Genomic DNA, 17688 nt, shown 5'->3' with positions numbered 1-17688 from the left:
GTCCTCTCCAGCAATATTGGCATGGACATCTAACAGAAGCCCAGTTAAAATTCTCCTAGACAAGATGTTTTCATCTCATTATTTTAATAAAGCAGGAAAGAATAATAATAATAATAATAATAATAATAATAATAATAACAACAACAATAATAATAAATAATATTTTTTCAGGCAATATTTGCACAGATGAATTACAAAAATGCATTTTGTTGCTCTGTACCTGTACATGTGCAATAAAGTTGAATCTAATCTAATCTAATCTAATCTAATATAATCTAATATAATCTAATCTAATCTAATCTAATCTAATGTGTACAAGAAAGGTGTTTTTAACTTGTAAACAGGTCCTGTTGACTTCCAGTATCCAGTATCAACTAACTATAAATATCCATCATAGGATTTGTTACCATAAGTCAAACAGCTGTTAGTGTCAGTGGCTAATCTGTAGTAAATATAGAGAGTAAAAAATGAGGCGTGTGAGTGAAGCATGCAGCTCTTTACAGCATCATGAGATTTATACTGATGTTCTCTATAAAGGAAAAACAGCAGAGAAAGATGAGTGTGCAAAGAAGAAGTGACACATAAAACAAGTCGGTCTTTACAGGAACGGTGGGGCAACAAAACTAAGATGGATGGTTGGCTGCCAAGGGAAGGGTGTCCGTGTGTGTCCGTGTGTGTCCGTGTGTGTGTGTTTGAAGTTATATAGAAGAGAGGAGCCACAGTAATAAAGACAGATGGAGACAAAAATCAATGGCTGGGACAGAAAGACAAACATTTGGAAATGAAGTGTAGTCCCCTGCTGTAGTGACGCTAAAAGCCTGTGAAGCATAACTTCCATTTGCACACACACACACACACACACGCGCACACACACACACACACACACACACACACACACACACACACACACACACACACACACACACACACACACACAAAACAAGCAGGAACAGCAGAACATGCTGGAGAGTCTAAAATGAGAATGTTTGAACGATGCCTTGCTCATGGTCAACACACCACCCAGACAGCACAAACGTCACCTTTGTGTTTGTGCTGAATCACAGACGGCTGCACACTTGAGTGCAAAGTTTTGGTCATTTTTGCCTGTTATCCAGTGCTTTTATTTAATGTTATTGACTATATGTATCATACCTTAAATTCATCATTAATTTATCTTTTCATCAAGATTTTAGCGACAAACTCTCAACATCTCAAACCATCTCTCTTACTGTTGTTTCACATCTTTGGACACACAGAGTGTAATTGTCATCTGACCTCACGTTATTGCGCAACCTATAGTGAGAGACGGTGTACAAAACGCACATTCCAGACAGTTTTAGGCACTTCTACAGGCAAAATCTGGAAACAAGCTTTAATATGTGGCACACAAAGGCTGACTCATGCTTTAATCGTGTCATTTTGTAGCAGAGATGCACACAAAGACATAAACGAGCGTGTTTAATAGTCAATCTGTGAGTCATTTTGATTCCTACAGCCTGTTTGATTTTCCCGTTACTGCTCTTTCAGACCCTTCCCAAATCTGACGGGGACTCACGGAGCATCCGCAGTAAATCCTGACTAAACCATCTTCCTTGTCTCTTCCTGTGCATCAAAAGAGCGAAGACTGCAGTAATCTGTAAGTCTATAAATAAGTCCGAACACTCTTTAATGCAAGGAGGCGCGTCCATCCTGGGGTCTCTGTCTTAATGACGTCCACGCAAATTACAAATATGAATAATTAATTACTGAAAATTTTCACTGAATAGATCAATTTGGACTCCCCACGATGTATTTGTGGAAATTGCACAGAACGCTTTGAGTGAAGCCTAAATAACAGACGTATGAAAAGGGAAAAACGGTTTTGAACTAAACAGTCAGAATTTTCACATCTGAATGAGGGTATTTGTGACATTTTCATTTCACACGTCACGTTAAAAGGGGGAGTTTTTGCTTTTTCTTTTTTTTTACCTGCAGCCACCTCAGCAAGGTTGAAAACATCCGCTGAACATTTTAGGATTCTTCAAAACTCATCTCTTAAAAAATGGATGAAGTTTGACCATACGTGTGCTCGTCTTAAACAAAAACCAGGAAGATCATGAGCTCGAGTCAATATTCAATAATTTAATAAATGGAATTTACTATTTGAACGTGAGTGTGAACATCAGATCAGTCTGATATGAAGACAGACCGACAGACAGATCCTATCCAAAAAGGTCTGACCACAGGGTAACAGCGTTTTTTTTAAATATCTCCAGCACAGTCCGTCGGTCGCCATGGAAACAGACAGGCCTTTGTCAATTACAGAAATTTCTCCACATAAACTCTTCACATTCTTTCCCCCCAAAAAGGCTCATTTACAAATGTGATGGTCAAGCAGGATTCAGTTTATTGTAACTTCAGTCCAGAGAGATTTTGCTCATCTTATGCTCAGTTCGTACAATGTGTGCTGATCCAACAGGATAACATTAAAGTTCTCCCTTCTCAGAGGCCCTGACCTCCATCTAAAGCTTCTCCAGAGAATCAGAGGCTTCCTCAGGTTCACAGTCAGCACCAGGGTGGATCCAGAGGACACATCGGTGTTTTCCTTCACCGTCTGTAAGTGGCTGATCATCACTGGCACCAAGGTCAGAGGGAGAGAAATCTGTTTACACGTGTTCCAACTACTGATATTGATACTATTGATATCTACAGTTTACTACAGCTGCTGTTTGGTGTATTTAAGGGTGACCCTGCTAATATCACCCGGTTATGGAGCCACCTGAACACCGTGAGTGTCACCTGTGTGCTTCATACCTGCCTCAGCACCTTATATGATGCATTGGTGCTTCTTTTTCTTCCCCTTTAACAGCGCCTGGTTGTTTGAACCAGGTCTTTGATTTTGAGAGTTTTTGATAATTGTCTCTTTATTTGTTGAATAAGTCCTCTCACCAAGAGTCTCTCAGCCAGAAACACCCCCAGGGTGTCCGGCACGTTGTGACAACTACTTCTTTTTGAATGAATGTAATCGGTAACTTTAAACACTTTTTAAAAAATGTGACATTTAACTGCAACACTTCAGCAGTGTTTGAATAACAGAAGCCTCTTTAACGTATAGACTATAGGAAACCAACAAGACACACAAACAGGAAACTTCAACAGCACACAGGGTGGAAAAAAGAACACGTCATAGATAACAAGCTTGAAATTGATGCAACAGAGCATCTTAAGGTTAGCATATACAGACTAATAGAATAAATGACTTTATTTACCTACAGAGTCTCTCCCAGCAGAAAATACGCTGTCTTATTTCAGATCAAATAGTTGCAAAAACAGACACAGCAGGGGCGATTAATCCAACCTGAACCCCCTCGTGTCAGATGATGATCCCAGATATGCTGTAACTTTGTTGTTGTTGTGAATGGACGGCCGTTCAGAATGAATCAGTTTCCTGTTTCCTGTGCTACTTCACACGTCTGCTTGTGGCGATGATGAATGTACCCGTCAGAAACCCCATGAATGTCTTGTTGCTACGAGTCGCCACGTCCCCCCTCTCCTCCCAGGTCTCTCCCACTGTTCAGCGGTGTTCGCCTCCTTCTAGGACTCACCCTCAGCAGTGCGTCATCCCTTCATCACCCCCCAATCCTTTACTCTTCTGTCCTTTTTCTTCCCTGCATACCCCTTCATCCTGTCTGCAGCATCCTTCCTCCCACATTGGATGCTCTGTGTGCATGTATATGTGCATGTGCATGTGCATGTGTGTGTGTGTGAGTTTGAATAGAGCCGCCCTCAGCCCCCTTCAGACGTGGATTCCCTTTCTAGCATGGTGAGGCGCTCATTCGCATGTGCGTGTGATAGTGTGGTGGAGGCTTGGCTGAGGGCGGCGCCACCATGGGCAGAGACTGGGAAGGGGGCCCACTCAGGTGGGGGTGAGGGTGGGCTGCTCTTGGTAAGGTGGAGGTGGCAGCCAGGTGGAAGGGATGAGGGTAAGAGGAGGAGGTGGAGGAGGAGGAGGCTGGATGAAGCTGGTAGCTGGCTGCTGACGAAGGCCCAGACGACGTGGGTGTCTCCTGGCAACTGCTTCCCCCTTTGGGTGGGGGCTGCTGTGGCGTCTGGGTGAGCTGGATGGAGATGTCAGAGGAAACTTCAGAGGCGCTCCGGCCCCTCTGCGGGGGAGGCCAGGAGTCTGGATGGAGGAACTGGCCACTGTAGTCGCTGCAGTTGGACATGCGGGGGCGGTAGAGGGCGGGGTGAGGCCTGTACAGCTCCTCCTCGGCGTAACGTTTCATGAAGAGGTAGACCGACATCACTCCTGCACCCTGAGGGAGACACGCCCAGAAGCATGAAGATAACACTTGCACCCCAAACTGGAGCTGCATGCTTCAAAAGCATGCAGACGTCACCCTGATGATCAAAGGTGGAATTTAACACAAGATTTTAATAGCAATCAGATGCTATTCAAATTATTAACATTTTAATAAAATCCAAGAATTTAAACAGCGGTGTGCTCAAACATGTTAACAGTGAAGCAGGATTTTAACAGTAAACCCAACATATTCCATCATGTTCTCACTCCCACCTAATGGAATAATTAACCTGACTGATGCTGCCGGAGGCTTCACACAAGCGCCATCAGGTTTCCATGTGAGGGCTCGTCAGATTAAAAAATGGTGTTAAAATTCTCTTTGCTAAACTCACAGATCCTGCTGGCGGTGCGGCGCCGCACTATGGTGAAATGAAACATAATGTGGTTAATCCTCACGATGAAGGTGAAAGGTCACAATTATCAACTTACTGCCTTCCCATGAGCTTTGGAGACAAATGAATGATGGATTCCCCGACGGCCACTCTGACGGATTTAATATTTATCTGAAGATTTAATGTTTTTACCCCTCTGTAAAAAATTCAAATAGGCTGTGAGCAAATAAGCTGGGTGTGACACACATCAGAGCACGGCCATAAAAACAGAAACAGAAATCTGCATGCGGAGAAAACAGACTCGTCTATTTCCAGCCATGCAAATTTAATCCCTGTCACCGAAGGGAATCAAAATGAGCTGCGCAATTTTCCCGGATGCAAAAACCCCCCCAAACAACAACAGCAGAATCAACCACCCTCGTCTCCCTGAGCTGCACCATTAGCACAGCGGAACACAGGCATTTTACAAAGTGCTGACAAATAGGACGAGACGTTTTCATGCATCTGCTCAGCGCTCACAGCTCAGCACGACAAGCAGACCTTAGGATGCTGGTATAGATGGAGAAATGTGATGCACAGGAGCAGAGGAAGGAGGAAATGAAAGAGGAGGGAGAGGAGACGAGAGAGGAGATGAGAGAGGAGGGAGAGGAGACAAGAGAGGAGATCAGAGAGGAGGGAGAGGAGACGAGAGAGGAGATGAGAGAGGAGGGAGAGGAGACAAGAGAGGAGATGAGAGAGGAGGGAGAGGAGACGAGAGAGGAGATGAGAGAGGAGGGAGAGGAGACGAGAGAGGAGATCAGAGAGGAGGGAGAGGAGACGAGAGAGGAGATGAGAGAGGAGGGAGAGGAGACGAGAGAGGAGATGAGAGAGGAGGGAGAGGAGACAAGAGAGGAGATCAGAGAGGAGGGAGAGGAGACGAGAGAGGAGATGAGAGAGGAGGGAGAGGAGACGAGAGAGGAGATCAGAGAGGAGGGAGAGGAGACGAGAGAGGAGATGAGAGAGGAGCGAGCGGAGACGAGAGAGGAGATGAGAGAGGAGGGAGAGGAGACGAGAGAGGAGATGAGAGAGGAGGGAGAGGAGACGAGAGAGGAGATGAGAGAGGAGGGAGAGGAGACGAGAGAGGAGATGAGAGAGGAGGGAGGGGAGAGGAGAGAGGAGATGAGAGAAGAGGGAGAGGAGACGAGAGAGGAGATGAGAGAGGAGGGAGGGGAGAGGAGAGAGGAGATGAGAGAGGAGGGAGACGAGACGAGAGAGGAGATGAGAGAGGAGACGAGAGAGGAGACGAGAGAGGAGATGAGAGAGGAGGGAGAGGAGACGAGAGAGGAGATGAGAGAGGAGGGAGAGGAGACGAGAGAGGAGATGAGAGAGGAGGGAGAGGAGACGAGAGAGGAGATGAGAGAGGAGGGAGAGGAGATGAGAGAGGAGTTAGAGGAGATGAGAGAGTGGAGAGGAGAGAGGAGACATGTTGGGAGGGAGAGCAGGTAAGGGGGAGAAGGATTAGAGAGGGGAATGGGAGGCAGAGAGGAGGTGTTGGAAATAATGAGGGAGAGGACATACAGAGAAAGAGAGGACGAGATGAAAGACAGCAGAGAACAGAGACAGAGCTGCAGACCCTCCTCACACACACACACACACACACACACACACACACACACACACACACATATTCTGATGCATATGAAGCTGCAAAGCAGCTGCCCTCAACTATTCAAGCCATTAACATCTATGAATATTTATGCAAGAATGACAAGGTCCTGCACACCACACACACTTCTTAAAGCTCACGTGCATGTGTGTGTGCATGTATGTGTGAGTGTGAGCACCTCTTTCAGCAGGAAGGAGGACGCAGCAAAGGCGAAGGACCAGCCGTAGCGATAGTGGAAGAACTGCTCGGGCTCCCGGGGTCGGTTCATCACCTCATCATTAATACTGGAGATGTACAAGACCAGACCAACGACCAGACTGAGACCTGCACACACGCACACACACACACACACACACACGCACACACACACACACACACACACACACACACACACACACACACACACACACACAGTGTCATTTCTTGGTTCACCTCTTGTCTCATCATCTGCAGATCATCTCCGCTCAAACATTTTTCTTCTCCATCAAAAACACAAAACATGTTGTAACATGAGAGAAAAGAAGGCGGTCAAATGTCTGAACTGCATCAATAAGTGACTGGAGAAGCAGCGTAAACTGGGAGCGATAATACGTCCCATTATTGTGAATGTGGAGGCTGGTTATCTCTTAACTGCAGCCAGTTGTTGGGGTTCTCTGGGCTTATTTGGAGCACGAGGAGGACACGTTATCATTAACCATCCGGGCTACAGACGTCTGCTGTGTGGACGGGATGACACGGCTCCCGCAGCATTAGTCTGCAGCTGCTGCTTTGTATTTATAGCTGTGTCATTTGTGAACATTAAAGCCTACGAGCATGTGAATCACACAAGATTTTGTCCTAGAATGGAATTTTAGTGTCCACACTGAGATTATAACAGAGATGATATTAAGAAAGACAGCATATAAGGGGAATGTTTAATATTGCATCTTTGAATTCGTTTAGGAAAATGTTGAATGTAACACTATTTAAACTCCTCTATCATAATGCTAAAGTATATCTCAGATGTGCGACACTCATTTCAAACAAAGGAATTCTGACTGTAGTTTATGGTGTCTGACAGGAGCAAATGCGCTGCAAAAGAGAAAACGCAGCACAAACGGCGAAAAGCTGCAAACGTAGAAAAGATGCAATAAGAAAAACTACAAGAGAAGAATGTGACAATCACAGAACTAAGCAGGAGCAATAAATACAAACCTACAAAAAAATGGGAAAGATGCTGCAAATACTAAAACACACTGTAATAATATTTAGAGATAAATAAAAACTCTCGGAAATCAAGGTTTCTAGCTACGTAACTACGCTTTAACCTGTGCGTCTCACTTGCCTTTACTGTCGGTGTTTTCACATTTGCAGCATTTACCTTTTCACAATTGTTTGTGAGTTTTGGCTCCAACTTAGTTTGTGTGATTTCAACATTTTCTCTTGTGTTTTTCTGCTTTGTTTGTTTATGTGTCACTCTTGTGTTTGAAGTGTTTGGCCGATTGTAGCGTGTTGACTCCTGTCTGCCACCGTAATACTCTCAGACTCTATTTTAAGAATTGGCCACTAGAGAGGGCTGTTGCGACCAATAATTTCAACCGCTTGCAAGTGTGTGTGTGATGAAACCAACGCATCTACTCACACACACATTCACGCATTTCTGCAAAATAAATTGAAAACAAAAATTAAAGCTAAATTAAAACTATAATGTAATACCTGTAACAAAACAGAACAAAATATATTGTTCAGATTCAAATGTAAAAGCAACAGAATCACATTGTGTATTTAGAACTATTAATATTGCTGCATAAACTAACATTTACAGAGACTAGTAGAGGCCTTGCTTTACCCCAGAGCTTTGGGGTATAATAAATAAAGTTTCTGTGTATTTTGGTTAAATTCAAATTACTCAAATATTAATAACAAACGAAGAAAGCTGATCTCCCCCCCCCCTCTTCATATGTTCACAGCACATGTTTGCATTTGTATTAATTTTGTCTTGGATGACTTCTCTATGACACATCGGTTGTCACGTCCGCCCAACCGTCCAGTCAGCAGTCCACCATGCTAAGCTAGCATCTGTGAGGTAAAGCTCCCTCACACAAAAACAAAACACGATGGAGGTGATGTCATCCCATCCTGAGTCCAACCAGGTCTAAATAAAGCCCATCATCAGCTAAATGCCGGGCCTGTACTCAGCAGAACCGTCAGCTGTCCTGTGGTGAGGCGAGGAGGTGATGTCACCCTGTTTGCCCACACGATTCTCTGATATTTTGCTGACATTTAGTGATTTTGGTTTAAGTTTGGAATGATAACTTTAAAATGTGGATTCTGGATCGATCGCCACACTAATATGATTCTGACCTTTACCCTTATGGACTCGGGTCCACTGAAACAGGCCAAATACACAGAAGTCAACAGACGCTCAGACCTCAGATGAGGTGAATGCTTCTTTCAAGGTTGTTCTTTCAGCAGGTGTGTGTGTGTGTGTGCGTGTGTGTGTGTGTGTGAGAGAGAGAGTGATAGAGAGAGAGATCCTATTCTTCATCAGAATGGTCCTCGGGAACTGGAGAAGCTTTTAACTGTCCAAAACGGCTTTAGAATCAATAACTTTGTGAGTTTAGATATAAAACCTCATTTAAAGTTAATAAACTTGCAGAAACCTCTATGAGAAGACCTGATCAAAGAGCTCATTCATTACTTCCTGACAGTTTGTGTCCAGATCTTCAGACGTTTCAGATTAAAGCTCTGACTGTGAGAACACTGAGACTCCTCATTACACACTGACTGAACTGTCAGACGACAATAAACTCTGACGGTTTGACTGTCTGACCAGCTGCTTTAGTAGAAGCTGGATCTCCAGCCCTCCCCTTCAGCTTCCTCAGCAATTATCAGGAATTAAATCTCCTTCTCTGTGGAGTCAGCAACAAGATCAAAGACACGACTGACAAGCTGCCATTTGGAAACAGGTACGAAGAGTCCACCTTTCTCCAAACTGACTCTTCATCGTTAAAGCCCCTCAGGAAGTTTGACTTTTAACGAGTTTGCTTCCCCCCTCTGCTGCAGTCTGCTGCTGCGTCTCTTTTGACGATAAAAAAAAACAGAGACCGAAGATCTTAATATTTATGCTGCAGTCTTGTCAGCAGACACTGATGCTGGAGACAACAGGACACCTTAACAGGTATTTTGGTGTTAACGGCAGAGTTTGGTCCCATAGGGGCCCATAGATTACCTCAGTATTTGATGGTTTATGATGGATTTATTGAACAATTTCTAAAAAAAAAAGACATTCTCGTTTCAGGCTGGACAAAAGATCTTCTCTCACTCTCACCAGTGGTCATGTTGTCATGGTGACAGGGTTGACAAAAAGCAGTTACACAGTGATGTGGTTGTGACTTAATCACGAAAATAACTCAATTACTGAATACAGCTGCAGCACATTAACGAATATCCTAAAAAAGACTTTCTCCAAAGTGCAGAAAGAAGCCGCAGACAAGGACGGTCACCCGGGAATGCCACAGAGCGAGACTTCAATTTTAAATCTCTGATTCAATTTAAAAGGACTTTTTATCTGCGGGCAGCAGATGAGTGCTGAATTTAAAGGGGTTGAGAAAAGCGTGATAAAAAGTTCCTTTTCCTGACTTATTCACTGGATGGAGCTCAGTTCTGACAGGAACATGTTGAGCACCAGCAAATGTATCTGTTCTCCACAGATTCTGCCACAGCTCAGCGTTGGGGTAAACCTCCCAGGATGCATTGCTACAAATTCAACTCTAAACTATTGGATCAAAACCGAGATGAGAAAATCCTGGAGCACAGACTGAACGCTCAATTCTGAGCACAGACCCACGATGAGCCCAGCTGATTCCACCTTCTGAGGCTCAAGCTGCCTGACACACCTGACAGGATGAAGAAGATACCGGAGACGAAGGCCAGGATGGTTCGCTGCGGCCGGATGTGTCCGATGTTACTGATGACGAAGGCAGTGAAGACGAAGAGCAATGAGACCATTGGGAAGGGCGTGGCGGTCCGGACCATCTCTGCAGGAGGGACAGAGAGACTCTGGTGAAATATTAGATGACTAATCACACACACACACACACACACACACACGTACGCACGCACGCACGCACGCACACAGTGGTTTGGAGGTCACATTTATGCTCCTTTAATTTAAGCCCTGCTACAGAAGTTAGTCCTTAGGTTATTGCTGCTTAATTACGTTAATGATTATTACTGTGGTTTATTTTATTATCGTTTACTCTTGAATTTGTGTTGACGAAACACACATTTTGGTCCCCAGGAAACACAATGAAATGTGTTAAAGGATCTTCTTGCATGAAATTTCAGTGTGCACGTGAGACTGTTGCTTACTGAGAATGTTGGCCGTGTTTTCTGTGGTGATTTCTATTTCTGGCTCAGTGAAATACTCTGACGCCACACATCTGCCCTTCTCTGGTCCTGAGGGAGAGACGGAAAGATGAAAAGAGAGGAAGTGAAGGGAGGGAAGAAATATTAGTTACCTCAGGGTAAAGGGACAAATACATGTTTATTTAAACCATCTGAGAATAAATATCAAAGAGAAATAACAGAAAAGTGACAGACGGGTGGAAAGAATGGAGGAAATGAGCGAAAGGACAAGAGGGAGTAAAAAGAGAGATGGTGAAAATGGAGGTGAAAGGGAGAAAAAGTGAATCAGAGACAGACTGTGGTCAAAAGCATCAGGAGGAAATCAGGTCTGCGCTGAATACAGAGAAGATGATTAACCTCAAAGTGTAGGCACAGAGAGGACACACACACACACACACGCACACACACACACACACACACACACACACACACACACACACACACACACACACAGCCGTTCCAAATGCCACCAGTGTTTTCCTCCTCTGACCTTTTGTACCAGGCGTCAGACAACAGGGAAACACAAACATGGCCGCCTCCCTAGAGCAACAACACTCTGACCCAAGACATAGAGACTCAGAGACTCAGAGACACAGACACAGAGACTCAGAGACTCAGAGACTCAGAGACTCAGAGACACAGACATAGAGACTCAGAGACACAGACTCAGAGACACAGACACAGAGACACAGACACAAAGACTCAGAGACACAGAGACACAGACACAGACACAGAGACTCAGAGACTCAGAGACTCAGAGACTCAGAGACACAGACACAGACACAGAGACTCAGAGACTCAGAGACTCAGAGACTCAGAGACTCAGAGACACAGACATAGAGACTCAGAGACACAGACTCAGAGACACAGACACAGAGACACAGACACAAAGACTCAGAGACACAGAGACACAGACACAAAGACTCAGAGACACAGACACAGAGACTCAGAGACACAGAGACACAGACACAGAGACTCAGAGACACAGAGACACAGAGACACAGAGACAAAGACTCAGAGACACAGACACAGAGACACAGACACAAAGACTCAGAGACACAGACACAGAGACTCAGAGACACAGAGACACAGAGACACAGACACAGAGACTCAGAGACACAGAGACACAGAGACACAGAGACATAGACACAGAGACTCAGAGACACAGACACAGAGACACAGACACAGAGACTCAGAGACACAGAGACACAGAGAGACATGATGGATGGATGTCAGATGGATGTTGGATGGGTGGGTGCATGATGGTTGGATGAATGGAGGATGGATGCATGCATGTTTGGACAAATGGATGTGTGGTTGGATGGTTGGTTGGATGGATGTTTGATGGGGGGATGGATGCATAAATTGTTGGATGGATGAAGGGTTGGATGCCCCCACTCACCTGCTATGAAGCAGACCCTCCACAGGCCAGAGTGCAGTGCCATCTTGACCTCAGTGGTCTGATTCTGCTGCAGGATAATTCCCTCCTCCATCAACAGCCAGTAGTCCGTTGACACGGCAACGCCGACCAACAACAGGCCGCAGGCCCCGAACACTGAGGACAGCAGCGTCAAAGCTCTGGTGCTGAAGGAACTCATCTGGGGACGAAGAGCAGAGAGGAACAGACGGGAATTAAAAAATAAAGGAGAGAAATCGATGAGAAACAACGTCGTGAGAGCTCTGAGGGACAGATTGATCACATGTATTGATCCTGTCATGCTTTAAAATATGCACATGCAGATGAGACCAGTGGGAAAATGAGAGTGAAGACAAACGTCTCTCGTCTGTCCATCGATTTCAGATTAAATATGTGTCGATGTTGGGCAGAAAAGGACAAAAACAGAGACTAAAAGACATCACGCAAAGATGATGAAATAAATCTAAAGTAGAACAATTCAAAGATCCCCACAGTTTTTCTCTGGCTTTTTAAGTATTCAATAATATAATCAAAATGAATTCACATAAATATTATTCTAACTTTAATGTTGATACATTTTGTTTCATTCAAATTGGAAATTGGATTATTTAAGATGAAAGACAAAAGCAGGAAAAGGAGAAGATTGAAAACCAAAGATATGGAGAGCAGAGATCATATTTAACTGTATAAAACTGATGAAAAACATTTTAAAATGTAAAAGGGGACAAACAAAATTTAGATGCAGTTTGGCTGAATTGCCACACGATGGCAGTGTCGCCGCTTCAGCTTTACAGCGTTACGACACACACACACACACACACACACACACACACACACACACCCACACACACACACACACACACACACACAGTGGTTTGGAGGTCACATTTATCAGGCTGCTCGGCTCCAACCACAGAGCACAAAACAGCTGAATGACAAAAGTGTTTCTGTCATTTTAGAACTTTATAACCACAGTTATGGTTGCTTACTAACATCTACTCGGTTTAATATGCAATGATAACATTACATTTTTGTAGAAATAGCACGTCATTCTTCTCTGTACAGACTTAATTTCACCATCTTTGTTCAGAAAGAAGCCAAAGCGATGATCTGATCTGTTTGACTCTTGTAGAAAGTGACATTCAGGCCAGCAGGATGAGGGAGGCTCGGCCACTTGTTAAAGTCTTGTTTGCGAGGCGGAGGAGCGAGGGCGATAAGGGACGAGCCGAGGACAAAATGAACTCCGCAGACCAGATCAGGAGGGAAGAGATAAGGAGCCTAAAGGAAAAGTGTCTGTCAGACGGGAAAGAGCGGTGACCTCATCGCTCAAGTCAAACGCCGCAGAGCTCGTCCAGCAGTGTCACAGAGGATTCAGTCAAAAAGAAACGTCAAACATTCTGACGTGGTCAAAGACTCCTGGGTCAGGTGAACCTGGGGAAATGATGCATCAGCCAGGTGTGTTCAGGTGGGAGGTGGGGAATCATAGCACCCAGCAGGAGGAGGAGAGGTGGGTGGGTGGGGGTGGGGTCCTTCAAAAATCATCAAAAGTGAAGTTTGATTACTTCCCAAAGATGTTAGGAACTTGGGGAGCCACTGGAGCACCGGAGCAGCTGCTGCTCCTGGGAATGTTTGTCTGTTGACGTCAGCGTCAGGATGATAGACGGGCTGTCGGACGCTGCTGAGTCAAAACACGTCATCTCAACCTGAACTCAAACATCAGGAACGACAGGAAGGACATTAAAAAGTCAGGTCACCGAAATGACTGGGGAACATTCACGCTTTGAGTAAAAACATCTGCTGGTTGTTGTCGGCAACCAGCTTTGGTAGCTGCTGGAGATTAAACTACACAGATCAATTTAGATATTTTCAAAGAGAGTTTAAATGTCCTCACCAATTAGCAAAAGAATCATAGATGACAGTTGCCTGGAACGTTTTAGAAAACACACACAAAGAAATTTAGCAGTTGGTGCATCCTGGGAATTGTGGTTCTATTCTCAAGGCTTAAACTTAAAGAGAACTCATCCCAGCCAATTTGTTGTCAGCAATCTCAGCAAATCCAACTGTGTGTGTGTGTGTGTGTGTGTGTGTGTGTGTGTGTGTGTGTGTGTGTGTGAGAGAGAGAGAGAGAGAGAGACAATGTAATGAATAGAGATTAAATGAGTTTTGTGCATGGAGAAGATGAGGAGAAAGACTACGAGGAAGAATAGTTAAAAAGAACAGGGGGTACAAAAAGAGCTTAATGTAATTGCATCCTTCCTTTATTTTTATATAACTTTTATACAACTTCTTTATTTGCGTTTTTTTCATGCCGCATTTCCCATGGCGGTAACTTGCTGTAATTGGTGCGCGCCCCCTCTGGTGGCTTGATGCAGTACTGCACCTATAGCTTCCGCTTGTTAAGTTTTTAACATGCAGATTTAACTTTAGATAATTTTAACACTTTAGTACAGCTATTTACAGGATTTGTAGCTAAAATCTGGACTGAGCAAAAACACTGTTTTGCTCCTGTGTGGGTGGTGTCCTGCTGCTGAGTTTGTTTGCACACCCCAACTTTATTTCTTACTTCCACATGTTTTTATGGTGATAATATATTTTCCAGGACACTCCATGGTCACACTGGTCCCGGCTCCTCACAATAATGTGCGTCAGCAGTGTTTGATTAGATTTCAGCTACTAAAATCCCCACTTGCTGTTTTTTAAATAAATATTCATGGTTTCTGCATGACGAGGACGACTCTACTTTGAGTCCTTGATTTTTAACGCTGCCCTCGGGCCATAAACGAAGGCCTGACCCCAAAATTTCACCAGCTGCAGCTTCGAGATGGCGCCTTGGCTGCGTTTTTCTTCCATCTCATTACAGCGGTGCAGCAGAAGAGCAGAGCACGTTGGGCAACGCTTTGGCGTCTGTGCTCCCACATTGACCACTGGTTTTATCACATTTAAGGTTTCCCTTTTTATTTTGAGTCACTGTAGGACTTTAACAGGATGTTCAGGTTGGGTATTTCAGTGACTCCTCGTGCACCATGTGTATGTCCAGCAGCAAACAGCTGTTATTTAAACCCTGGAGGAGAGTCACCCTTCAGGGGGGAGAAGGAGGTCAAAGGTCACCAAAAACCATATAATGTAATTTAGATTTGGCCCTTGCTTCTTTATTACAATGAAAGAAGCTGAAAACAACAGTCCTCAGCTTATCAATACTGTTGAAATCTCCTAAAGGTTTTTATGGATCCTCAACAAAGGAGGAATTAATAAATGTGTGTGTGTTGCTAATTATTGCATTAAAACAGAGCTGACAGTGTAGGAGTGATAATTACACTCAATCAAGTCTATATATTCAAACGCAAAAATAGGCAGTTAATTTGAGTAGCGGGCAGCAGGAAGAGAGATGTTTTATCTTCTTTTCACAATGAACAATTAAAAAGGTAAATAATGAAACTGTTAATAAGACAAAACTGGAGCCATAAAAAGAGCTCAATTAAGAATCCTGATGGATTCATACAAATGAAGAGAACCTCTGTAAGTGACTCTGGTCAGGAAACATCTGGACTCATCACCCCAGCATGACCTGCACCCCCGGCCTAAAAAATCACACATGGAAATACTGCTGAGGAACCGGTGGAGAACATGCAGGACGTGTCTGGACAATGATGACCTGTGATCTCAGCCCTCTGTCCTGTGTCTCAGCCTGCTGTACCAACATAGTTCTGATGCCTGATGATCTTTTCGTAACTCTTGTCTGGTGGAATCCTGGAGGAACCCGGAGAAGCCTCGGCTCTACTCTGACTAATGGGGCTTCATTATTAACATGTTGGAGTCCGAACGTGTCTGTAAAAACACGTATTAATGTCAGTAGGCAGGTCTCCGCTCTACTGCAGCCAGCTGATCAATAAGTAATGAGGCCTTAGTCACGGCTCCACTATCAATCTTCATATTTTAGCTCATTTTCTACTTTTACATGGAAAATTGTCGCCCCTGAAATTAAGAACTGGCAAAATAAAGAAAGAACTGCAGGTGATTTGGATGAAAAAGACACAGAAGTGCCACCATCAGCGAAGGGTCAGGAGCAAAGGAAAGCAACTGCTGAGCAACACCAAACTACACGTCCCACGGTGCCGGGCGGGGCTCCACAGATGGCGCCTTCTCAGGTCAGCTTTCCAGTGTTGGGGGGGGGGATTGTTCTCTGACGAGAAGGCAATATGTCCCTCTGTCAGCAGTGAGGGACTTGAGCCAACTGGCAGGAAATGGATGAATATTTAAAGGTGGGAAGAACGGATAACGAGGAAGAGGAGATGACGAAGGGAAGGAGGCAGGGGTTAGTAAAGCAGAGGCAGAGCAGAGTTACATGCATAATAAAATACAAATCTGATAGCAAATGAAATAATCCAGGAAGCACAAGCACATTCGTGTTCCCAGAAGCAGACAGAAGATTCTCATTTCTCAAAGCGGAGCTTAATACCATGAAACAGACCCTCGTCCTGCCGTCTGTGGCGCCGCTGCCGGACTGATAAAGATAATTAGCTTATGTGGCGGCCATGAAAACACACACGCAGGCGAAAACGAAGGGAGGTCTGCAGCAGATAGCAGAGATAGAGAGATGGAAGCAGAGATGGAAGCAGAGAGAAAAGAAGGGGCTCACGGGGAAAGACCTTGGCTCAAAAATGTATGTAAACCAACCACGTGCACACACACACATTCACCTTCACACAGTGGACTCAAATGTGTAATTTGGGGTCATATTTGACTTTGGCCAAAGGAAGGGTTGACCTTAACACTCCATCACAAAGGCTAAAAATAAAACCAGCAGCCGTCTGAAATTCCTGCCCACCAGATAAAAAGACTCCACTTTTCTGCTCGGCTGCCATTTTCCCTTTTTTGGCTTCTTCGACCTGAGAGGATGTGTCCAAAATCACCAGTGGAGACGTGACTTAGGTCCAGCACACGTCTGCTCGGTCCTGTCAGGCTGTGTGGAGGAGCTTGCCTCCTTCAACCAGACGTTTAGCAGCACAATATCTCAGATCTACTGGGCGGCCAATCAGAGCGCAGCATTCTGGGTAAAACATGCTGTGAAGGAATTTACAATCACAGGGGTTATTTATAGAGTTTTGACCTCAGACCTGCTCTTCTGAGAGGAAATGATGACCCAACGTTTTCACCAGTGTGTTCTAAAAGCTAAAATTGAAGAATTAGAAAATACTGAAAGAGTCCTCTGCTTTGTTTAGGTGTTCACATATTTTTTCCTCATCCTTCTCCCAAATATTCAGAGAAATTTGAGTGTGGGTCATCTCTGCTGGTCCTAGGCTCTCGCCTCTGATTGGTTGTCTGATTCAGTGTTAACACCAGCTGATGGTCAAGTGAGCGTTCTGGTAGATAGTGAAGCCTTCAGAGCTGATGGAGTGGAAACCTTAGTAATGATGGTCTGTGTCGTCTCTCCACCCGTAAAGAAGCTTCCCTTTTGCTGATTTTCATATATTTCACATATAAAATGATTCTGTGTCTGGAACTTCTTTGACCTTCGGCTTATCTTGCAAAGAAGCGAGCTGTAACGGAGACAGGAAACAAACCA

General features: G+C 44.5%; 1 protein-coding gene across 3 annotated transcripts in view; it reads right to left on the bottom strand.

The window, feature by feature from the left end:
• Positions 1-2142: 2142 nt before the first annotated feature.
• Positions 2143-17688, bottom strand: part of LOC101075242 (voltage-dependent calcium channel gamma-7 subunit-like) — a 28659-nt gene continuing 13113 nt past the window's right edge. The window contains exons 3-7 of one of the 3 annotated variants that reach the window (XM_029845050.1): positions 12111-12306; positions 10673-10759; positions 10198-10338; positions 6498-6643; positions 2143-4295 (exon numbers count right to left, since the gene is read on the bottom strand). In XM_029845050.1, coding sequence (XP_029700910.1) covers positions 3795-4295; positions 6498-6643; positions 10198-10338; positions 10673-10759; positions 12111-12306 — 1071 coding nt within the window. In that variant the 3' untranslated portion in view covers positions 2143-3794. The remainder of the gene's footprint in view (positions 4296-6497; positions 6644-10197; positions 10339-10672; positions 10760-12110; positions 12307-17688) is intronic. The other 2 variants (XM_029845051.1, XM_003969091.3) reach the window with 2 other exon arrangements.

The sequence above is a fragment of the Takifugu rubripes genome, chromosome 12, assembly GCF_901000725.2.
Source record: "Takifugu rubripes chromosome 12, fTakRub1.2, whole genome shotgun sequence".
NCBI classification, from domain to species: domain Eukaryota; kingdom Metazoa; phylum Chordata; class Actinopteri; order Tetraodontiformes; family Tetraodontidae; genus Takifugu; species Takifugu rubripes.
Note: the sequence above shows the minus strand (reverse complement) of the source record. Positions and strands in the feature narration are given on the sequence as shown.